The 26,609-nt window shown below is 32.5% G+C and overlaps 1 protein-coding gene across 2 annotated transcripts; it reads left to right on the forward strand.

The window, feature by feature from the left end:
• The first annotated feature begins 289 nt into the window (after nucleotides 1-289).
• On the forward strand, nucleotides 290-20,405 carry LOC117117123 (puratrophin-1-like). Of its 2 annotated transcripts, none has more exons than XM_033261329.1 (11): nucleotides 290-477; nucleotides 6,693-7,541; nucleotides 7,955-8,149; nucleotides 9,600-9,773; nucleotides 11,361-11,447; nucleotides 12,473-12,619; nucleotides 13,463-13,540; nucleotides 14,445-14,615; nucleotides 16,190-16,370; nucleotides 18,621-19,087; nucleotides 19,792-20,405. In XM_033261329.1, the coding sequence occupies exons 1-11, from the start codon at nucleotides 340-342 to the stop codon at nucleotides 19,792-19,794; spliced, it is 2,490 nt and encodes an 829-aa protein (XP_033117220.1). In that variant the 5' UTR covers nucleotides 290-339; the 3' UTR covers nucleotides 19,795-20,405. The 2 variants fall into 2 exon arrangements, with proteins under 2 accessions (XP_033117220.1, XP_033117221.1); XM_033261330.1 differs by lacking the exon at nucleotides 290-477 and adding an exon at nucleotides 2,923-3,058.
• The last annotated feature ends 6,204 nt before the right edge of the window (nucleotides 20,406-26,609 follow it).

Here is a 26,609-nt window from a genome sequence, read left to right on the forward strand (position 1 = left end):
ACATATCCTGGAAGTTGGAAGTTAGAGACGGTTAGTATTTCACCACAGGAAGAGGAAAGCGTATGATGATGTATCTCATTTCAGCGTTACATGCAGTTGCATCAAAGGTGGGGGGAAACATTTTATGGAAAAGTGTAATAGTAAAGGAAACTGTCATTAGATTCAGGATTTAAGTTTCTTGTTCCTTTAGAGGATTTCAGTTGAGTTGCTTTAATCCTTATCAGGAGAATAATTATAATATCGCAGTTAACAAGTATTTTGTTTATTGTCTGATATTATTTTTAGAAAAGAGCCAGTAAAGGTGAAGATTTGTTGGAGGAATCGGATATAGTCATCAACATGAATCAAAGTGAATCTGGCAACATACGTAAGTTGGGCCACGATTTGCGGGATCAACTTCGTGGGTTCATGACAAGGTTGGAAGGAAAGCGAGTAACAATTGACGATGCCGTAGAATTATACTCAATGTTAGATAAGGTAAGGGAATGAGAACGCCATTTAAGATAACTTTTATTGTATTTACAGTACTTTTTCTTTATTATAAATGATAACGCCCAAGTACATATGAAACTCATAAACTAATATTTTGAAATTATTGTTTTGAAGTATTATTTATTCAACTTTCATTTAAATTAAAATAAAAATCTGCTTACCTTAAGTGTTCCTCTTAACATTGACAATCCTTTAAGTGTAGATGCATAAGAGAATTTGACAATTTACACCAGGTTTTGGTAAAGCCAAGAATGTCAAATCACCAATTAGCCTGCATCTCTACTGGTACCATGGTTTATGGTACTGTACATAAACATTGGTACTGCACTGAACTACAGTACATGCAGAAGAGCTCGTTCACACCTCTAGATGATAAGACAAACAGCTAATCTCCCAATATAGGTACTTAAGCAATTACCTGTATATGATATTGATAACAAACTTTATAAAATTCTCTAATAGTTTCAAATGATATTCAAGTTAAAAATATTGAAAATAGGAAAATCATGATAATACCAACTTGGCCTCATAACTTAGTTGATACAGAAAGCAAATGGTAATCAGAAGGTCTTGGGTTCGAATCCCATTGGAGTTAATGCGTTTTTCTCAGAATAAAATAATTAAACATCAAAATTGAATTGTACACATAATGATATAAAGCAATATATATCAAGAAAATTAAAACAAATACATTTTTAAAGATGGAACAAGTGAAATTATAATTTACACAGTAATAAAAAAATGTACAAAGATATGTGTTGATGATGAGTAAAAATGAAAGGACAAATGATGTCTACCGAACCACTACTAAGCAGCCAATTAAAAGTGACCATCAAAGACAAAACAAAAGAATAATTGTGTTGTCAATTGTTTAAGCTAAAATTCCGAAGAAATTAGTAAAATTCTTTATTTTCATGAACTGTTTCGCATGAAAGAGATCTCTTTGAGAGACAGGGTGACGAAGAAAACATTTAAAATCCCACCAACAATATATCAAGAGCTTACAGTTAATGTTTACCTTGGACAACAAAGAACATCGCTCTTTATACTTTTATGTCTCCAAGCAAATCAGGATTAAAATTCTTATTGTGATATTGAAAGTTTTGTTCTAGTCGGATTTGCAATGAAAGAACTGTTTATTTATTTGAAAAAACCACAGATTAAATGCTTCACAATGTATACATTAATAGACTGTGGTCCATTTTTTTGGTAAAAGAATTGCGATTAAAAAGGAAATCATTTTAAGATTTTTTTTTTTTTTTTTTTGCTTGAGAATCATGGGACCAGACTTTTTAACAAATGACCAAATTATGTTTGATCTAGTTTAATGTTCGTGTTTTAAAGTCCTGTATAAAAGAATTATAATGTGTAATACTGTACTTCATTTAAACCCTATCTGAAAATAATTGCAGACCTGCCAACCCTTGGGTCATGAAAATCTGGAGATTCTTTTAAGAATCTTAAAAAAATCTGGAGATTTACCAAAAAATCTGGAGGTTTCCAGAATCAACCAAAAGTTGATGCAAGATACCAAAAAAACTCGCGTCACTACAAATCATTGGCTGTTGGTGGCAACATTCGAATTGAAAATGGCTGCTTGTTTATTGCACCGCGAAGCAAGCAGGCGGTGAATAAATTGAATAATAACAAAGAAATCAATCAAATTATGCATAAATCGGAATTTTTTGGGGAGGGAGGTGGCCTGTGAAATCGGGTGAAAATTACATTCGATCTAAACTGAAGGTTTGTTTAAATATCGGGTGACACCCGACAGGATCGGGTGAGTTGGCAGGTCTGTCATTGACAATTTTTTTTTTTTACCTTGATTGGCAAACCCTCTGCCTACAAATAATGATGAATCAAATACAAATAAAATTTTATTTTTGGCCAGTTAGCCCACCCACCACCATGAAAAATTTGAAATTTTAGAAAAGCTATTTTTTTTAATTGATTATTTATTTGTTTACATTCACCAATAATTTTTTTATTTTTATTTTCTTCCCGTCCGGATGCTTTTGTCAGAACGATTGGCTAAACTGAATAAGAAAACGTTTTTTTTTTTCTGAGTTCCTCTGGAATTGTAAAAATAAAATATAAAAAAAATTAAAAGCATTTATTTTTATTTTAAAAAATTAGTTGGCTAACGTATCCCATTACATGCATTACAATGCGATTGATTTCCCTCTTCCACTGGTAGAGGTGTTACAAAAATACAGTATGGTAAACTACAAAAGGATAATTATTTATAATTAACTCAGTGAAAGCTTTATAGTTTTGCCTTGACATGCAGTAATTACCACCAATCATCTCTAGGTTTATCTTAATCAATATCTTCATTGATTGAAAGATTAGATGGAATAATCAGTATTATGTTAGGCTGCCTTTGATGTGTGTATGTTGTTAACTATGGGTAGCTTTTTCCTGGAGAGAGGCCAGGGCTAGCTTTTCAATAGCAGGAGAGAGATAAACAGCTAATCAATGATGCATGGATTGTTTATTAGGGTTATATTTCCTTAGGCTGCCTGTATAATTAGTCTCCATTTCTACTCAGTCAGGTCAGTATCAGGTAGGTGAAGTCTGTGGTTAAATTTCATAAATATAATGCTGTTTAAGTAATTTACATTGAATAGTATGTTATATATATTAGTGTCTGGGTTAAAATCTGGAACAACACTCAGATATTAAGGCGATTTTATTCTACATTTCGCTTTTATTTAAGCATCATTAGGAATAACATGATATAATTAGTGTGAATTAAAAAATGGAGACAATAGTATTGAAACAATTTAGTATATGGTTATTTTCCAAAATTTTTTCTACTTGGCTGATCATTCTTACAGTCAATTAAGTGCATCTGTAATTGCTAAGTAGCACTAAGAAAACATTGGAATTGGAATAATAAATTCAGTACAGTACTACAGGAGCTACTCCAGTTGCAGCCCTCCGTCTGTACGCTATTTTTAAACCATGACGATCTCACTCCATTGCAAACGATTCGCAATAGAGAATAGTTAGAGACTAAAAGATGCAAGTGCCGTAACCTACAGAGCCTTAGGCCACCCAGCCTAGATGTTGGTGTGTCCTAAGTTGTTGTGACACAAGATCGTCGTATTCTATCACACAGATAGACCATGGAGGAATTAATTTATTCCTCCATGGATACAGTAGATGAAGTCCCAAAAATGAGATTGGGTTACAACTGATATAGCCACTAAACAATTCAATTATGGAATTTAATTTTAAATTTTATAATATACAATTTTGCTCAACACATCTATAACTTTATTATATCAGTTCAATCCAATGTAATTTTTTTCATTGTAGTTTTTATTTTATTTTTATACATACACGTAACTTCATGATTCATAGCATTGTTTGTTCAATTTTCACACGGTACTTCAGCCTTGTAATATTTCTTAATATTTCTGTTTTGCATTGTTCAACTTATACAGCTTTATGTTGCCTTTAGTAAAGGGCTTAGATAATGTTTGAAGTGTGCTATACGCAAATTAAATTATATTTTTATTAATATTACTTTTATGCCAATTTATTTTTTATTTATTTTTTATTCCCTAACCAACAAAGCTACTTTAGTTCAGCTTTGAGCTTACTCAAGGTTAGGGACTAAAGGAATTGTTGAGAAAGAAACAAAACAACTAACTGGCAAGTCTTTGCTATAAACTGGAAAACAAGTTAAACCCTTAATAGTCTCTTAAGCCTAATTGGAAAGGTGAAGGTAAACATATATGTTAAGGCTTACCTTCATGATTTATTGTACCAGGGCTATATGTCAGATATTATGTGTAGGCCTGTTAATCACGCTCCATAGTTTACTTGTAATTTTTAAAATTTATTCTAAAATAAATATTCTCAAAATATGAAGAGTTTACATCATCAATCTCTACCTAAGGTTATACAAAGTTAGAATTAGGACTAAAGACATTTAAAAGGCAAAAAAAAAACTAGAAAATTACATAATAAAGTATAATATCAGTTTGTTCAAATGTTGATATCTGTCACTTAGTGATTTAATAGCAGTTTGATATAAAATTATTACTCTATAGAGATGAAGAGATGGAAACTATGGGAAACATTATATTTAAATAATATTATTCTAGAGGTATGAGAATATTAATGGTCTGTCGATTCATTTTTCATCATTTGACTGTTTTCTGTTGAGTGTAATTAAATGAATGTCTTTTGAGAATTTCCAAGAGATCATTTTAACAAAAGAAGGTTCGGCAGATTATTGAGATATCTTCATCACTGAGTTTGAGCCAGATAGCATGTGATTTTATCCATTTAGATTTAGAATGTATTTAGTCTTAATACCATACAAAGCTGTTTGTTTCGTTCTACTTTTTTATTGGTTTAATTGTCACAAGTATGTTGAAATTTGTTTTGCAAGCTTGGACAGGCCCTTTGATTCACCTCCAGGCCTTTTCATACCCTGCCAACCCTCTCTTAAGTAAAGTGCCGGGTCAGGCCCATTTAATTCAATTTTAGCTTTGTTTCGTTAATCTTTGAAAGAGGATTAGTGGATTGTGAGAAAATAAATAAATTATGGTCTCTGCACTTGACAGTGGTAAATAATGGAGGTAAGATCAAAGATAAGGTGTTAGGTGAGGTAGAGGTAGGAATTTGCCAGCTGGTGCCTCAAAGGTAGGAATACTTTAAGAGCATAGGACACATTTTTAAACATAGACCACTGGCAGAAAACACAAAGACATTAGTTAAATTCCTCTTATTTTTATTAAATATTCAGATGAAAATTTTTTTTTATCAGTGATTTCTTTTTTGTAGTATGCGATGATTAATAAATCAAATTCATTTTAATATCTGTAAAACAATATTGAACTTGAGTGCAATTATATAAAATTAAATAAAATTAATTTGAATAGCTTTTGTTGGTGCTTTAGATTTTAAAATTTCAAATATAATTATAGTTTAAGGATAACACTAGCCAGGCTTCATGGTTGGTAGAGCAGTCAAATGGTAATCAAGGGATCTTTTGGTTTGAACTCCGATGACGAGAGTATGTTTTTATATAAGAAAATATTTATCTCAATCACACTACTGTACTGTATATTGCAGGTAAATTCTGGTGTTTCTCCATAACAATTTCTGAATAATATTATAAAAGTGGGATTGGTCTTTTTTACTGGGTTTCTTTTATATTTTTTAATCCATTTCTACTGGTGGTAGGTATCCTGTTTTAAGTCCATGGCCATCCAAACCAAAATTGTAGGGGAATATTTTACTGACCTGGTCACTAAGTAGAATAACAAATAAAAGAGAAGTTAGAATAACATTTAAAGAAAGTTTAAGGGTTGGTGTGAGTAGATGAGATTAATAATACCAGTTATTCCCTTTGGTTTAGATACAAAACACCTGGGTAACAGGTAAGCTCATACCTGGAATACCTGTGCGATTATAGAGTTGTTTAAAGTTCAGGTCTTGCCTACTCCTCTAGTATGTCTAGCAAGTGTAAGATTTATGTCATACCCCTAGGTGGGGTAATCCAGTGGAGGATAGAGGGCATACGCCACTGTAAGTTGATTGATGGGCTACAGTCAGTATGTGAAGTTATGTTAAAATGTCAGCGTATTATGCAGGCATATTTTCTTCTGTCTACTTGGAATTTCATAGTATGTAACTGTCATTCTGAAGAATGATGTTCAAGTACCATATATGGATTTATGCTCATATTGTGTAGAATTATTACTATTTCTAGTGATGAGAAAAATAATATGAAGTGGTTAGTTGGTAGCACTAAATATAGAAATAAAACTTTATAATAATGTAATAGTTTCTCAAATAAGCCTATACTGTATGTACAGTACCATATTATGTGTTTACTTTATCCTTTTGTAAATTGCGGGGTGTTAAGAATTTTATTATCACTATTTTTATGTATTTAAGTATCCTTCTGTAATCACAGGTAAATTTGTTTTTCCCTTAAGCTCTTGTAAATAAATCATTTTCTCAAGGCACCTTCATTCTTTGTGAGAGTTTCTTACATCTTTCATATACAGTGGAAATTTGATAGTATGCCAACACTATTATATGATGCATTTGTTATTCTGTACTTTGTTTTTGGAATATTTATAAATGATAATGATAAATGAATATCATTCCTATTGATATAGATATGTACTGCAGTACTGTAATATATGCATTTTCTTTCCTTGTTTTTCCAGTCTTATGAATGGGCCCTTGGAGGTATGAAATTTGTTGCTATGCTTGGAATCGAAGACCTTAATTCATGTGAAAAATGTATTGGACAGGAGAAAAAAATTGATGATTACTTGGAGAGTCACCCACCGATCACAGAGGAACAATTTGAAAGAATGCGAGAACTTTCTAAACGTCTACGCAAACAGAAATGTCTACAACAGTGTGAGTTCGCAGAAAAACGATGCGGAGAATCAAATTCCTTAATTCATAAAAAATTATTACATCTTCAGGAGGCTAAGGAAAAATTAAAATTAAAAGAAAATGAAAAATATGCATTAACAAGGACACAACGGCAAGAAAGTACTCCAAATGAGAAAATGGTACGGTTTACTAAGAACTCGGAACAGTCGGAATCATCTTCTAGTACTAATAGCGATGGAGAATTATTTAGGCGGACTCAAATAAAACCTAGTGCAACTCCTCCGAAACACAGAGACTCATTTCATAGCAATGTGTCGGAAGACTCAGGTATATCATTAGGTGATAAGAATAATGATAGGACTTTAAATATAAACCAAGAAAGAACAGATGAGGTAATTAATAAAACAGTGAATGAAATTACTAATTGTTCAATGTCAGGAGAAACAATCGAAGAAGAAAAATGTGAAACTCTTTCAGTTGGTGATGATAAAGTCGACGAAGGTTACGTTGAAAAGGAGACAGAGGATGAAATTGAAGCGGCTAAATCGGAAGATTCTAGAAGTCAGAAGCTTGCAGTACAAGCAGTTGGGACAGAATCTAGTTCATCGAAGGAGGGTAGTGATCGAATTGCAGAGGTAGAAGAAGAGGAGGAGGATGGTTCAAATTCACCCGTAGGTTATCTTAGAAATTTTTATGTAGTATATATGTTCATACTTATTGTGTTATAATTAATATGTATACCAATATATCATTTCAAGCATTTTAGACTGGACCAAGTAATACATTACCTAACTGTACAGTATGTTTATTCATCTTGTAACATTATTGTATAATTTCGTATGGAATGTGCAGCACTAATGGGAGGATAGGCACCTAGCTTTAAAGAAGAAAAAAAACAATAAATGTAAAAAATAATAATGAACAATAAAAGAAAGAAAATGTATTTTAGTAAATGCTGAAATGTTAATATATATAATGGTCCTTTCCTTTTCCATTCATTGTATTTTATAACAAAAAATAATGTCCGTTTTTATTTATTGTTTTTGACCATTTATTGACCAATCATGTATCTTGTTCTTTTTAGGAACAGCAATGGCTGCCACATTCAGCCAACCGCCATCTCAGGAACTCAATAGTAGAAAGCCCTCTGAAATCAGTACGATTAAAATCACAGCTTAGTGACACCGACTTTCAGGATCGTAAGAAGATGCTAATGATCATTGACGAGATCATCCAGACAGAGGAGGACTACGTGAGGGCGCTACGGTACATCATACAGGTAAGGTGCTTAGCGCAGTTGGCTAACCTGGTGGTAGCCATGGTGTTTACAGTATACTCTTAAACTTAGAGGGCTCAAATGCAAGTATTATAAAGTGCACCACATTTCAGAAGGGACGCCAATAGTCCTGTGTGCATTGCGGTCCATGTGCATGTTAAAGAACACGGTACACTCTTCAGTAAAGGGTAGAGGATTATCTCCCGGTGTGCTACCCAGTCACCACCAGAAGGACCCCACTGGAAATAAGTCTTCAGATTTTGTAGGGTTTTCCTTGGGGTTCACACCAATTAATATACAATCCAATTTAAAGAGAGCAGCTTAGCTCAGTAGGCTAATCTGGTGGTAGCTACTCTGTATGTGCTGAACCGTGGAGATCTCTAGGTCCCCGGTTCAGTTCCCATCGCTGCCTTTCCTTGTATTTCAGCTGGAGGGCTGAAATACAAGTTACAATAGCGCACCGTCTTTCAGATGAGACGTTTAAGCCGTTGGTCCTGTGTGCATTGATAGCCCATGTGCACGTTAAAGAACGCAGTACACTCTTCAGAAAAGAGTAGGGGACTGTCTCCCGGTGTACTGTCCAATCACCCAATCAGAAGGACCCCACTGGAAATACAGTAAGTCTTCTTCTAGACTTTCGTGGGCTATCCTTTGTGTTTACATTGAATAAATCCAAAGTTTATTAATGTATTTGCTCTACAAGGTAGCAATTACTTTCCGAAAATGATAATCGGTAGACAGACTACATTCAAAGAGATAAGACCAGTGCTTGGTAAATATATATCGGCTAATGAAAACTTCAGTTGAGCCAGACAGAGGTTAAACATAGACATTTACTGATAAAAATCAAGGCATTATTTTTTTTTATATTAAGTGTGATCATTACAACTTGAAGTGGAGGAAGGTATTTTTAATCAGTGATGAGTGGTATGCAGGTACATCGATCGTGTCTGTAAAACACTCTGTCTACTGATAAACTCTTGCTAGGGAGTTGAAAATCTTATGTTAACGGGTCAAGCTATTGATATAGAGGTTTCTAAAGTTTATTGGAATGGATAAAAGTGGGTTTTGCTATCTCTTGTTGTCATTGGAATCGAAGCAAACATGTATTAACATTTTCTTTATTAGAAAGATCATAATATATAAATCTTTTTGAACATGTAAGAATAATTCACTATTAAAATAATTAATAATTATTATTTTCAACCTACAATATTGTCATTTTTTTCTGTGTAGGAATAGATCCATGGAGCCAAAAGATGCATTACGATACAGAACAAACAAATATATAGTACTATTATAGAAATAATATATATTAATTAAAATTGTATAATAAATATATTAGTTTAAATTTTATTTATGTATTAGAAAATGATATCTGTGATATGATGATAATGATAACTTTGATTTTTATGTTTATTTCTGTAAAAAATATGTCGTCCTCTGCTTATAGAATTATTTTCCTGAAATGGACCGTGATGATGTTCCGCAAGGCCTGCGAGGTCAAAGAACCATGGTGTTTGGAAACATTGAGAAGATATACGATTTCCATCAACATTCATTCCTGAACGATTTGCTCAACTGCGAAGACGCACCCATGGAATTGTGCCAGTGTTTTGAACGCCATGTAAGTTGTTGCACGCTAGTAAGAGTAATTTTACCTTCAATCTAATAGTCGATGGGTTTCACAGTGGTGGTGCTGTGGAGAGGAAATAAGAGGATTCAGAAAGTTCCAGTCTCCCATTGACCATTAACTCATTTGACCAAAACAAATTTGTGTTTTATTTTTTTTCTCTCTCTTTTGTGGTTGAACATCATCATCATCATAAAATTACCATTTTAAATTTTTTTTTTTTTTTTTTTTGAGTTGTTTTTTTTTTTTAATTGAATTTTTAATTGTTTTATATCTTTAGGCATAATTAAATTGTGTTGTTATGAATGACCCAAAATTGGCCAGGTTGCTAGCACCTGGACATATGTTTACTCCTGTTGGGTATCTTTCCTCCCTAGAGCCATCACTTAACATTTTGAACCTTACCTAACCTCTCCTCTTCATTCCATTTGGCACATAACTTAAATGGTTACCCATATCACCCATTACACTAACGAACAAACTGACATTAGGATGAATTACAAGATGTTAAGGATAGATGTGCTGATTTTAACCTTCAACAAACTGATTGGAAATAAGTTTACCTTTTGTCAAACTAACCTAAAGTTATTTAACACATGCTCAATTGAATTAAGATAATTTTTAAATTACTTCTCTAAGTACTCTAATGAGTTCAAAAGGTTCTCACAGAGTTAACTATAAGATTGGAATTTTGATAAAAGTACAATAATTCTAGACAATATTGTATACAGTAGTTGAGTGGCATACCTTTAATAGCTATATAAGCTGGTTCTGGTAAATACGTTAGTGAGTGTTTTGATTGGCAATAAAGAATGTAATTAGTGCATGAAATTATGTGCTGATAGAAAGTGGAATGGCTTGTTAAAAGCCAGTTACAATTAATAATATTAAAACAAACTCTAAATATGTAATTATAGCTTATGGGCTAACATATTGAATTCTGACCCATTTTTCCTTCCTATAGAGGGTGACCCTTCCAGCTTGCAGCTGATATTTAGGGCCCTCTTAAATAATATATGAAATCAAGTAATACTCTATGAACTAAATCGTTGCAAGGCTTAGGGTGTGGAAGTGTGTTTTTAGTCATAAGGAGAAACCCTGTACTGTCACAGGAATTGAACCCAGGACCCAGGGATTAGAAGGCAAGCATCTTAACCACCAAGCTACACATCCAAGTAGAATATAGCAACTATGATAGTGATATTGTTTATAAATCTCTGTTTATATGCTGCACTGTATTTTTTTTATGCAACTGACCAGGAATTCTAAAGATAAACACATCAGTGTTGGCGATTATCCCCTTGTCATTCTTTTTGATATGTAGCAAGGTCAATGATGTGTAACCTGGACCCACTGTCATACATTTTCTGCATTTTTTCAAATATGAAAAATGTTATTTTTAACATTAGTAATTATACTTTAAAAATCAAATTATGGTTTCTCACTTGTTTTAAATCTGAGAGGACGTTGACTCACAAACAAATGTTTCTAATTTTAAATTTTGTCTTTTATTTTTTTTATTGATGTAATTGTTGGTTTATTAATCTAAACTTGGAATGGTTTCCTTTTTACATCTTTCAGACCAAGGATTTTGGATTATATGCCCTGTACAACAAAAACAAGCCACGCTCAGATGAGTTGCTAGCAGAGTATGGTTATTTCTTCAAGGTGTGTATGCAGATTATTTAAATTAAACATATTTAAATATGTTGGTTATTGTCAAAAATGTAGATGATGAATAATCTGTCTTGAAATGTCATAAAAACTTTAAAGTATATAATGAATGAAATAAAAAAAGATATGAAGATTCAATTGTCCAATTCACCAAAATAAAATCACAATATTTCACTGTAAATATATTTTATGATTCAAACATAATTTTCAGTGATTTTATTAAATTGTGACCAATACATATGAACTTTCTTATGAAAATCACAATATTTTCTCAAAAACAAAAATGCACAAAAAGAACTCACAATTTTACCAGGGTAAATAAATACCCGCAACTTTACAATAAATATGTATAAATTAAATTGTTTGTTATTGTGTAAAATTTCATTACCATGTTAGATGGTCATGGAATGTTTGCTCTATCTATCACATGTTGTGGTAGCGTGCGGTGCAGCGTGTAAGGTGTTGGACTTATCGGACTGATTGGGAGTTCGAGACCGACACTCGTCATAATGCTTGTGCCCTTGGGCAAGACACTCCACTTATGTTACCTCTCTTCACCCAGGAGTATAAATGTGAAGGTCATGCTGTTAACCTGCTCATCGGTGACCCTGCTACGACTGTTCCAGTTTATTAACAACAGCAACTATAATCAATTATGGTTCATACGAACGAACGAACATGTTTCACTCCATCATTATGAATATTTTTATCATAAATAACAGTTGTTAATAAATATTTGCTAAGATTTTTGGACTGAACTAATAATAATTATGTTTGTAGAGCTATAAATAAATGTCCCTGGATATTTATTTATAGCACCACATGAATATCCCTGGAACTTTGAATCATGATATACTCTGACTTTCATATTTATGTGTTTGCTGCCCTCATTTGTTGATTATACTATCTGCTGCCCTCTATTATTTAGAAAATCAGCTGTGAGAAAACATTTACCAACTTAATAAAAAATTGCATATCACTTTAATAATCCATAAGATCTATTTTTTGTTTGTTTATAGTCAAAACAACTTGAATTAGGTGATAAGATGGACGTTGCGAGTTATCTACTAAAGCCGGTGCAGCGTATGGGGAAGTACGCACTGTTACTACGGGATTTAATCAAGGAATGTGGGGACAAAGATCAAGAATTACTCACGTACCTCAAGGTAGATAATACACAAGACAGATCAGTAGCGTTGTATTTTTCTGGACATGTTGGCAGTAACTAATAGTACTTTGCTACTAAAAGCCTCTGATCCAATCAGTGATGAGAACATTTAATGATTAAGACTGTATCATCTCACTCCCTCTTAACAATTATTTATAGAGAGCTAATAATAACAAAATTAATAATGATTCAACACATGTTAAAAGGCTGCCTGCCAAAACTGCAATTAAAGCTTTGAATAGCTCATTGAAAAGGAGCAAATAAGTCATCAACTTCAATGGAACACAGATTCAAATGAACCAAGTTTTTGTATATTTACAAACATGATATTATAAAAATTGTTCAGTTTGTTATAAGCAAATTTAAAAATCTATGCCATATACTGTGTATGAACAGATGCATGTGTTAATTCGAAAAGAACATTTTTTCCTTGTTTTAGTTCTCAATTTAATTAATTTTCAGGAATTCAATTATTTAATTTTACTTTTAAATTTCATTCTCAAGTAAATTTATAAGAATCATTAGAATATTAATTATTGTGTTTAACCAGTAGCATATCTAAGGAAACAAATTGTGCCCACTCCTTCCCCACGTTCCTTTCCCACTGAAAAACTTTCACACAAAACATACAATAAAGTACAAAACAAACTTTATCCAAAATTTCAAACTTTATTTGTTCAATTTTAAAGAACGATGTTGATATTCTGTGCTGTTTTTCTTGAATATTAGCAAATAAATTAGTAATTCATAATGAATAATGCATTTAAGAAGGATAATACTGACTGGGTTTTATTCAGTTATTCTTATTTTCAAATAATTTTGATGTCTTTGTTTATCGCAGAACACGGAATTAATGGTGAAATTTCAGCTTCGTCATGGCAACGATTTGCTAGCAATGGACGCAATCAGAGATTCAGATGTAAGTAGTCGGTTCAACCTTTGATCTTAAATTGTTGAATTGTGAAAGTTGAGCGTATAATGCGCATAGCGGAGCGGCAATGACATATTTGGAGACATGCGAAGGACATCTGATTGGATAAGAACCCCTTTCATCTAGCGAGCAATCTCGATTTATATTTGAAAATTTGTTTGAAATCCAAGTAGCTTGTAAGGGCTTGTGCATTGTTTGTGCAATGAAGCATGTCCCTAAGGAGTTGGTATGTTCAAAGCAAAGAATTAACATTACGACAGTTCTTGCAGCTGATTGATTATGTCAAACAATAAAAGAAGTAAATTAATGACTCAGCAGCAACATGAGTTGAGGCCCTTCATTGCCGTCAATCCTGATTTTACTCCAGGGTCCATACACAGCGTGATACCATCAACAGGTTTCACCAAAAGCCGAAGATATTAATAAGATAACGGTGATTCTTATCTCCAGAGATAAACTTGATGCTTATCGCAAGTGCAGCTGTTTGCGCCCATCCAGTAAGCGCGTCTCTCACGGGAGATGACGCGTCAAAGCGTAGGCCCTCTTAAGATCGCTGCCAAGGAAGCAACGATTTCCTGTTTTCAGCTGACCGTTCCCTTGGTAACTGCTCTAATGAGTGAACAACATGTGCATAATAATTGATTGGTCGTTAACAAACGCCAGTCTGTAATATAATTTCTGAAAGTTCTTTTATACCCATTTAATTGCAAAAAATTGTATTTTACTTTCATCCAGTTTCACTGTAAATTCTACAACATCAACTAAATGCAGGAATTTGTTTATTAAAAAATTTAAATAATATGATAAAATAAATAACAAAAACCTAATTCTCATATGTTTAAATAATTTAACCTCTGAACTAAAGTGCTATACTGATTATTCTTTTTCGCAGATAACTTTGCATGAACAAGGTCAGTTAATTCGTCAAGAAGAATTCCTCGTTTACCGAGGCAAGAAGAAGTGTTGGCGCCACATCTTTCTCTTTGAGGACACGGTTGTTTTCACCAAAACACGACAAGCTGGGAAAGGACATGATTTCTACCAATACAAGTCAAGCCTCAAGGTACTGTTGAGCTAAGAATATTTGCTCTTTGAAAAAATAAGTGTTACGATGCTTCAGAAACATTCCCGATTTACAAGCCATACCCCTACATACAAAATTACGATCATTGAGAAGTGTGTAACATTTGTAAACTAGCACAAAAACATTCCAATTTAGACATTCATAAAATACATATGGGATTGTACCCCCCTTTGAGAAAATTGTCCTATTTGCGAACGTGCATGCATGCAATCGTCTTGACATTTTACATACGTTATAGGTGCTCATAATTGACTCACGCTACACATGTACACATTTTTATTGACAATTGGGCAAACACGTTCTCATCTAAAAGCTGAGGTGTCACCCATATTTGCTCCTGTCAATAAAGGAACACTCAAATAATAATTAGGAACTGACCATAGATTGAGAAAAACCCCTGTAAACCTTTCTTTGCCAGATAAATTGCCATAGGTCACTTGGTGATTGCAAGAAGTTGGGCTCATACCCGAACACCGGAAAATACAAACAATAGTGGGTCTTCTCAGCAAGATATTGCCAGAGCCCCCGCGCCCTTCTCTTGAACAAAAAATTAGATTGTGTTTAAGGTTGGGCTTATAACCTGGGACCAGAAAATACAAGGTCAATAGTGGGTTTATGATCAAAAGTTTACAGACTGTAGGTACAGTATAACCTTTGCCCCACAGAGAGTCTGGTGTAGAACCCACAAAGATACCCCAACATAGACAATCAATGGTTAGGCCTAGCTACCATTGTAAAATTATGAATTTTTTATGAAATGTACTCAATCATTTATTAAACAAAGGTGGGCTTATTTATTAGTATTAAATTTGATACGGAGAAAACACTATTACAATCATTATGTTTTTAAATACATTGCATTCTCTGTACTGTTATCATAACTAAACTATAAGTTAATATAAGAATTCTGCTGTCAGTGGAAATTAAAATATAATAAAACTAATATCTCATTGCCAGCAAGTGGTCCCTGTGTCCCTGTGTGGGGGTTGTGTACTGCCCCGGATTTTCCCCCTTGAGACACTTTTTCACGTAGTTTTGCACTAACCAGTACACCAATGTAACAAACTTATAGTAGCTTCCTTCTAGCAACTGACAGGAGCAGGAAATACAAATCAAATATCCATAACAACTGTTGTAATGTGTGTTTCTAATTTAATGTTGTTACAGAAAAAGTTTACTAAATCACCATTAAAAGAGAAATTCAGAAAATATAATCAAACTACATTGGAAAAATATGATATTTAATGTATACACAATAACTCTGAAAATGTTTAAATGTAAGGTTATAGTTTTTGTTTTGTTATATATTTTTTATATTTGTTTATTATGTAGTAAATCAAAATATAAATGAAATTGACTTGTATATTATATTATTATAAAATATTATTAATATGGTGATTAACTTTCTTTAATTGTGATAATAATAATATATAATTTATCCATATCTGTATAATATTTAATCTTCTTCAATAATTTATATTAACAAAGGTAGATTATGTCATACCTTTTTCTTCCATTAACTAATGTAATGTTAACATTTTTGCATTTTGCAGACTACTGATATTGGAATTACAGAAAATGTTGGTGAAAGCGGACTTAAATTTGAGATTTGGTTTAGAAGAATGAAACACCGAGACAAACGTTATACTCTGCATGCGCCCTCGATTATCGTGAAAAAAGATTGGGTAAACGAGATCACACAATTGCTATGGAGACAAGCAATGAAGAGCAAAGGTAAGTTTGTTTGTGTTGTTGCTTTCTCTCTCATCATTTTATCGTCAATATCTCTGGTTGCGAGGTCTTAATATTTTTTAAATGATTGATATCCCATCCATTTTTCAATTCCTGTTTCAATAAAACTTGACACCGATACAAATTTCATTTAAAAGGCTTGATCCAATTTAAAACTTAATACCTGTCATACGCTCGCAGAAGGGGGTATAGAATTAAAACTGCTTGACAGTTTTTCGAACGTCAGCTCACTATGTGGCTCAAATAAAAATAGTAAAATTGCCTTTTATGACGCATGTTGCATTCATAAATGTGTTTTTTTTTTCTCGCTTCCTGCATCATCTCTTGTGTGTTTCCTTTCCTGTTTATTTTATGTTTCTCAAACAAGTTTCCATTTCCACGATGCTGGTCCGCGTTTTAATAAATTTGATTATGTTACATTATTTCTGATGGGTTCTGTATAATAGTATTTGCGTGTCTGTTCCTCTGGGATTCGCTAGATTGTCTGCGCCATCTGACAGCCATGGCTCTCGTCATTATTTTCAATTCTAATTTAGGGAACACTTGAAAACATCGTGCACCTTGTGTTCTTCCCAAAGTATTTTTAGTTGGCAGGTTCCTTATCTGATTTATGCTCAATAAAGGTTAATTTAAGACAATAAAGTGATTGATTGGGTCCAGGATGTTTAAGGGAAGTGGGTGGTGTATCAGAGGACCTGAGGAAGATCTTGTGAGTGAGAAATTTTATGTGTTCCAAGATTTGTTTGCAAGACTAATTTTTGGCATATATACTAGTAAAGCGATTCATTTAGTTACAGAAGTTTGCAAGGAGTAGATTGCAAAAAGTAAGGCATTTTAACATAACATATGGTTATTTTAATTTAAATTTAATTTCTGATTAATCTAGTTCATTGGTATTTTATAAATACACGCCTATATATATATTTGCACAATATAGGTTATCTGTTCAATCTTGCTGACCTTATTTCACTGCCAAGGTCGCACAGATACTTTTATTATTATGAATATAGGCTATAAATCATAAATTGAATAAAATGTTTTATCTCTTAAATAGAATTGGTGTGTCAAATTTATAAATTCTCAACCATTTCTGAAGTTACAAATTAATCCAAATGTAGAACATATTATATATTTGAACTGACAATGCTTTGTACATTTCAAATGGCTGTGATTATGTAGGTCTCGTAGTTGGTCAGTCCCTGTCTCCGGTGCATTGTGACATTGAATCAGTCTGGGTGCTTTTTTCGCAACAGTTCAGAAACATTTTTCATTGGACATAATAACAGTTTCCTTTGCTGAGTCACTCAGAATTAATCACCCTCATAAACAATCACTAAGTCCCAGAGCCCTAGTGAAGTAGCATGTGTACTGTATATATATATATACATCTCAGCAAATAGGGCCTAGCACAATTTAACAACATATATTCATGTCAAAACTATTGACCTTGCATTTTTGACCTCATTGGAGAACAGTCTGGAAGAAATCTTATGTAAAAATGTTTTAACTATAATTGATTCATAATGAAATCAGCTGGAATGAAATGAAGATATATAGCTACTATGCTAACTGTTTAAAACTTTTTGTGAACTTTCTTAGAAGTTAAAAATTAACAATCGCTGAATTGTACGCTTTTAAGCGCCTTCGAAAAGTTCCCTGCTGTTATTTATTAAGCCAAACTGGAATTAATTTTTTTCTTTCACACTCAATAAAATATTAGTCATCAAAATTATGACAATTTGATTTTACTCTGAGCAGCAGCGATACATGATTCAGTCAGTATAAGTTAATGTAACAGCTTATCTGTTATACAATAGTCAAAGTTAAAGTAAGATTACCTTTTATCTGACTTCATCTGCAGACATCGAATAAAACCGACTTTAGTTTCCACCTTAGGGATGCTGTTAGGTGGGAACATGTCAAGCCTTGGTATAACAACTACTTCCTGTTTTTATAAAATTATTTTTTTATGTTGTTTCAATTCTTATAATTATACACATATTATTTTATGTGTTTTGTTTTATAGAATTTGAAAGCAGGCTTGTAGCTAAGGAAAATATTATTTTTTAGAGGAAAGCTTTTTACAAGAGTGATTTAAACTTGCTTCAACGGCAGTATGAGTGTCTTATAAACAGATACTAACACTAAATATGTAGTCACATGGTATAATCAAGTATAGACTTGAAACAGAGCAGTCAATAATGTTCTCCTTTTTCTGTTTATTCACTTTAGAATCCCGTCTTTCTGAATTGTCCTACATGGGAATCGGTAGCAAACCTTGCATTGATATTAAACCAAACGAAGACCAGATAAATGACCGTGCAATCGAATTTAAAAACCGGGGGAGTCGTACAAGAAATTCCATCTCAGTTGCTTCATTCGACCATGTATCTAGACAGCGACCATTCTCCGTGATGTCCAACGGAAGCAGCGGATCCAGCACAACCAATAATAGTTCCGTGATCAGTTCCCTCATGCTGGAGACGCACTACGAGAGCGTTGCTGAGATTTCAGACTTCCCAAGTCTGGTTAAATGCCATCCAAACCAACAGTCCAACTCTGGTGGAGCTTCACTGACCAAGAGCAGCTCAGATGAGAGCATGTTTGGCAGTAACCGTCGTGGTGATGACTCCGTATCCAGTAGTTCCTCTGTTGCTAGTAGCAACTCCTCACATGTTTCCAGAAAGTCCTACAAACAGGTATGTATAATGATCGATGCCTTCTGGACAACTTGTTATGCTGAGTTTTAAAAAAATATAAAATTGTGTTTTAACAAATATTCTAAAGAAATTTCATATACTGTAAACAACCATGCTTTTAAGATTGGGAATATCAGAATCCATCTGAATATGTTAAAAAGCTTAGAAATACAGTTACACACATTCACATTTCAAAATATTTTGTTTCTTTTATTTTTTTTCCCTTAATACATTTTGCTTGTAAATACTAAATGAAATTAAAAAGGAAGGGGTCTGCTACGTAAATAAATTCATTGAACTGAAAGATATCAAGAAGATCATGAATAAGGACAAAGAAAGTGAAAAGCTAACTCAGTACAAAGTTTGATGAGGAAGGGCTTTTTTTCTTTGATAAATGCACCTTCATGATTTTGAGGTGGTGCGGTGATGAGGGTTTTGAATTTTTACTCTCCTCAAATTCTTTAATTGTACTGTAGTGATTGTTTGAAATGTGCTGAACACGTGCCTATGTATAGAAGTTTCAATTTCAGTTGATAGAATGCATTCATACTAAAGAATATTAATTGAAATTTTTAAATAACAGGACACCCAGTATAATAAATAAATACGAGTAATGTAAATTTTTTTGTTTGTCTTTTTCCATTTATTTTTTAATTCTTTACATGAATCTTCATCTGACCCAACACATTCTTTATTATTTACAGTGAGCCGCCAAAGAATACGGAAGAAGCGATATGACGATGACAGTTGAGTTGATTCTTATTATTGCATCACATGAAGGCCGTATGATGTTGGATATTATATTTGGTGCTATGGTAATCGGGTGTTAGCCTTGCAACATACAGCCCTGTAGTTTGTTACACCTGACTGATAAAAGTTAGAGGTCAAACAAGTGTACATTGGAATGGGGTTAATTACTTCCTTTTTGCTAGTTAAATTGAAAAACGAAACTGACAAAATAACCCATGTATATATACACATGACATTATTTATAAGTATGATATTATAGTTATCCACTATAGTTATCCAATGTTATTGTAATTTTCTGTGTTTTAATACATTGTGATGTGAGTTTAGTCATTTCTGTTATAAACAAAATATATATATTACTCAGTGTAGTAGCAACAGTTAAACATTGAGTTTTATAACATTGAGGACAATTTTTATACAGTTTTTTGATGATGTAATTAGATGTTTTAATGGGGTTACATGGCACTTGAAATATGGAAGACTGTATATTTACTTTAAAATGATGGCACACGATATCTTACCTAATTTTCTTTAGCTTCATTGACCTGTATTTTTTATCGCCGCATTAATATTGATTGATTGACAAATTGGAGACGTCAAATCCTATTAAAATATCCTACTTAAGTGCCAATGATATATACACTATAGGCTCAATATTATGTTGTTGCCATGACTACTTGCAATATAGTTTACTTTATTTGTATGTAAGTGTTACAGTTTGTTGTATAGTTATTTTTTAACCAAAGATAGTCTACAAGTAGGGAGTGCATTGAATTGTATTTAAGCTGCATGATCTCAACAAAAAACACATAAACTAGACACTGTATTAATTTGTGTTGTAGATAAAATGTATATAAGCTGTTATAGACATGTATAACCTCTTCCAAGATAATGTAATTAAATGTTAATATTTTTAGGCCTGTGTATATTCCTTATGATTATGTTAATAATCATTATTTTTATTGATTATTGCTATGGTTATATTTTAAAGAATATTTTGTTTTATTGTGTTTTTTTAGGCAAATATAACAAACAATAAGAAAATTGCACTTGTGCTGCTATTTGTATACTTTAAGCTAAATATCTTACTAAGTAAAATATTATTTAAGTTGTCAAGAAGTCTGTAGAACAACATATACTGTTTAAAGCTCTGATCACTCTCTTTATGTCACAAATGTTTGTGATATGCCCATATATGGGCATGCTGATGTCAATAAATTTTATTTGATTTATTAAATATCATAAATAAATGAAACACAAGATACAGATTGTGTGTGATCGTACCACACCCATTTAAGGGCATTATGATGTCATACCATACCCATATATGGCTAAATCTTAGTAAATAGTATGGGCGGCACTTAATGCAACAAAAGTTTATCAGCTATTGAGCCAATTTATATGTACAGTATATTGGTAAAATGATTAACAACAACTAAGCTTTAAGACATGTAATATCTTAATGAGAAAAAAAAAAAGAACCAAATATTGAAAATTCTTTTAATTTATCAGTATATATAGAGACACTACAAAAGTAGTGATTTATACAAGCCAGTAAAAAGAGTAAAATGTTATATAAATTTACCAGACAAGACATAGCACTGTTATATTCTTCTATCCATGTTCTCACGCCTCCACAGACTGACATTCTTTCAAGTAAATGGGGAAAAAAATCAACTAAAAAATTCTCATAACTTTTCTAGGTATAATTTAAGAGTATTGTGACAATATATGAAGCCTTCTACATAGTTACGGTTGAATGTACAATTATATAAGATTTATTCTTAAATATGATAAAAGTTTCTTGTTTCTCTTCTCAACCAGACGTGAGATTCCGCTAGGGAATATTGTGTGCCAATTCACTGATTTATGTTGATGTTTTTCCTCATCCGTTTGTTGTTTTTTACAAACCAATAAGTGGAGAAATCAACTTTACATATTTATCTCAGTGCTGCCTTTTTTACAGTTCGTGCTCTAAATGTTTTCTTACAATAGATTGTAACGGTTAATTCATCAGTGAATTATTGAAGTGTAAAATACGACCAGCGGTCCGACATGATTTTCTTCACCGTGTCGTACCGTCATAGATATACAGCTCATTTTTTGTCTGTCAGAAGTTTAACTAAGTGTAACTCGCACCACTTTAAGGTGAACTTAAGCTTTAATAAGTCATTGAGACAGTGTACATGCATAGTATATGAACGATAATAAACAAGATAAAAAGAGTGAATCTGTCTGTTTCCATGGTTTTAAAGTCTGACTTTCGTTTTCACTTAGTCAAACATTCTCAGATATGCTTAAGCCTGTCCAAACTATCAAATTGTATTTAACAAAAAACTGTGACATCACATCAAGACCATATATAGGCACATCATGACTATATATGGGCACATCATGACTATATATGGGCGTACAAAAGTTTTTTGCCAAAGAAAATCTTATAATCTGGACAGAGCTTCACCAGGGGTGGTAATGTAGGCCTACTGTACTGGGCACTTATTAAATATGGAGTGTTAATTGACAATGTGCAAAATAAGTTGATTTACCAAGTGCAATTGTAGTAAAACACACTGGGGGAAAGGTAGACAAGGGCGGATCCAGAATTTTTCAAACGGGTGGGGGTGGGGGGCACACAACAGTTTCAGAATATGTAAGTGAGTAGCGCATAACACTGATTTGCATTGAAATTTTTTTAATTTAGCTTCAAAACGGGAGGCACATGTCCCTTACTAAATCTGCCCCTGGTAAAAAAAAAAGAGTGGTTTGCCCCATTTTCTCTCATTTTTTAAACATTCAAAAATCTGTATCTCATTAACCGCTACCAAGTTTGTCTTCAGATATGCTTTTTTTTTTTTTTTTTTTTTTTTAATCAGTTGTACAACATACGACTTTTTTCCTCCTGAGCCTGGCTTTAAGCGGCATTTGCAAACATGGATTGTGATCCATAGAACACAAAACAACCGGAAAAGGTAGCGTCGAAAAATCGTCCAATTTTGACAAAAAAACGTAAACCTCTGTGTCTTTTCCAAAATTTGACTAGATTTCACGTAGTCATTTTTCTGCAGATTCTTACGTTATGGTACCCAACTATCATGAATACACCGATTATATTTTGATTAACGTTGTTCAACATCGTTTTATACCGTTAATTGTTGTGAATATTGACAGAATTGAGCCTATAATAAATTAATTATATATCATCAGAATTAACATTATTTAAGTTTAATAGTAGATGTTATGCGATATTTGCAAACAGATAACATTATTGTGATCTGTAAAAAATGAAAGGGTCGAAAAATCGTCCAATTCCGGAAAAAAAGGCGTGAGCCCTACCCTTTGATTTTTCGCCAAAATTTGACTATTTTTCACCTAGTGGATTTCCTGCTGATTCATACATGATGGCACCCAAAGATCATGGAAACACCGATTATATTTGACTTAACATTTCTTCATCTTTTTAACCTCTTATTTTTGTTTTATTATAATTTGTTCTGGTTTAATTATCATTGAGGACTCTACAGATGATATTTGCATAACTATCTTCGTTATAGTATATATAATAAAAGTATATATATATTATGATATATAGGCCTATATATATATATATATATATATATATATATATATTATATAGTATTTCATTTTCTACTTTTTCAATTAGTAATTCAATTATTCTTCTATTCTCATAATAAAGAGCTAAAATTTTAACCGTCTTACCGTAATGCTATAAGGATATATACATTAAAGATGAGGAATCTGCGAGTGTGAAATACGAACCGGCGATCTTTCGTTGTCTATGCAGAAGATCTCGGGAAGATAATATTATATACATATATAGATTTAAAAGATGAGCTTGTAATGTTTAGGTCCGTAATAAAAGTTAACATTTAGAATTAGTACTAGATTTACTGACTGCAATATAATTGCAGCAATGAATACCGAAATTTACAAGTTGATGCTAACAGAATTTATATTATAAACGAACTAAACCTTAAACAAACTGGGGGAAAGCAATTAACATAAAAATTAAGATCTAGAGGTGACATATCCATACAATTTTGTAAATTAGCCCCTACCATGATAGGAGTCTGCACCCTCTATCCGAAAATACCTCCCTGTCCCTCCCAATTTCAAATTCCTTGCTCCACCACTGCAAAACAACTTTGTTAAAAATATAAATATGAAAATTATATGTCATATAAGACACCAATTAACCTCCACTTATTAAAAACTTTAACATTTAATATATTTAGATTGATAACCTAATGTAATGCGACGCAAAACACTTTCGTTAGGTTCTGTGCTGTAAAGAACTAATGATATACAATATATCTGACCTTTGTTAGAATGCGAACACCTTTATCTTCCTATTTTAAATTGCCTGAAAAAGAAACCAATAAACTACAGGTTTGTATTTTATCAACTTAATCTATTTATCATCGGAAGATTCTGATTATTGGACAAAATTGTCAAGTATATCACAGGTGCTTAACACCTTAAATTTTACCTGTGAGTCATCGGACATGTAAAACCTGAAATTTAATTCTTCATTTGAAACTTAAAAATTATATATAAAGGAGTTATAATGTTAATAAGACTCTATTATATCATGTTGCTGCTCTGAATCTAGTAATGATGACGTCATGACAAGATCACGCTCTGATGCATCAGCAAATACAATTTTAGTCTACTTTTAAGTTATAAATAATGGAAAAAAACAATAGATGAAGGGAAAACCTTTGTGGATAAATAACCTATAAATCGATCAACACACCGTTGAGAAGTCAGTACTACTGGCGCGATTAATAAATGGCATCTTCATCAGAACTTCGAGCTAAAAAATAACAAACGTATACCTAAATAGTCTTGAATAGGGAGAAAATAATTGTAATAGAGTTTAATGTTTCCAGTTGTCTAGTCTATCTTATAACTAGTCAATAATGTCTATACATTTAGTGAAATAGAATGTGTTTCACTCGTATGTGCATAGTGGAAACAATTATTTAGTTCTAATTTACTATTTTAAGTCAGACGTTGACCAAGTGTTTCCCCATTTATTCATTAAATCTTCCTATTTGTACATTTCTGAAATTACTTAGGTATATATATAGGTCTAAAATTAGAAATTGGTGACCACAAAGGGGTCTAGGTCTACGAGGACCACCCGAGCTATGATGTACTGCCTTTTAATAACCCACATTAATTTATAAGTTTCATATAATATGTTATTACGTATTAAATTCAATCCTTTATTGTCATAATTAATTCGTATTCATATTTGGTCATTTATATCGCTTTTTTTTTGCAGATACGAAGCGCTTCTGTAACTGATCATTGGATCCACATGCTTAAGTCATTTTATTTTCTCCATGCTAAAGTGTTGCTGCTGTAATTAGCAGCAGGAGCAAGTAACCCCACTAGGTACCTCTTTTATACTCCTGTGGGTGGAGAGAAGCAATACAGATAAAGTGCCTTGCTCAAGGACACAAGGGAAATGCACAGCGAGGGATTGGAACCCCGACCTCGAGGTTGCGCCAAGCCTTTCGCGCTGCGCAAAACCGCTTCTGTAAAGCGTCACGAGTCTTTACACTCGACATTAGTTTCTCTACTAAAATGGTGAGAATTTAGTGGTGGAGAAAATTACACTAACCATTTCAAAATGTTGAGAATATATGGAGAGATTAATATTCGTTAAAATTATTTAATTTATGTAAAAATACATTATAATTTGAAGATGTCCCCATCATTATCTATAACATTGACATGTTATGGATAATCTGTTCAAACAATGTTTCCAAAAATGAAACTGTCGAACGCGATAGTGAGAGATAAAGTGACAGGAGAAGATTAGGACAATTTTGACTGTGACATTTATCAGTTGAGGTAATGATTTTACAAGGACTTTGATACGTCACACTTCAATATTTTAATGTTCATTTTGAAAATCATTTATATATATGGGTCATTTCATAGAGGGCATATAAATTGTAGAATGGACACCTAATAACTATTAATAATACATCTCAATATAATATGTTTTTCATAAACCACAGAAACTCTTACAAGTTATCTTACAAAGTTATATCTGGTTACTGTATACATATTAGAAACGAAGGAGTAGGCCTAGGTGCAATCGGAATAAATTATTGAACAATGTTTCAAAGTTCATTCAAAGTTTATTTAAATTTCTTGTATAAGCATTTGTAAAAACCTTAAATGATATATTTTTCTTTTTATTTACTATTTGTATGTTATATTAAACAAGCATCCGTTTCCAAACGCTTCCGACTATTACTTAAATTAATAACTCTAATAGGGTTTTTTTTTTACAATTATCAAAATTGTTTATGTATAGCACTACATCACTAAAGTGTTTTAAACACCTTGTTTAATGAATAAAGGAAATATGTAATTTAATATTTTCCACCTGGAATTTATTTACGCAATTACTTTGTCTGGAACTAAAACGTAAATTAATAAGGTAATAAATTGAATGATACAAATGTGTACAGGGTTGCTTAATATACAGATTATGAATGTTGAATTACGATAATTCCTAGCTTTTTTCTTTGGAAAATTATGTCAAATACAATACGAAGTTCAGGGAGCAGATGCAGGTTTGAATCACGCTAAAGACGCTTCTTTTTTTTTTTCATACAACTGAAAAGGTACGTTTTGTTGAAGGGCTATGCTTGGTTCGATTAAAATCAAAGTGACGTTTCTGACGTTTCTATGCGAGGATTTATCTCTGTTTATATTGTGTTTAAGGTAA

This window comes from Anneissia japonica, unplaced genomic scaffold, assembly GCF_011630105.1.
Source record: "Anneissia japonica isolate Jap-2015-1 unplaced genomic scaffold, ASM1163010v1 scaffold287835_len3118868_cov185, whole genome shotgun sequence".
In the NCBI taxonomy this organism is placed as follows: Eukaryota; Metazoa; Echinodermata; class Crinoidea; order Comatulida; family Comatulidae; genus Anneissia; species Anneissia japonica.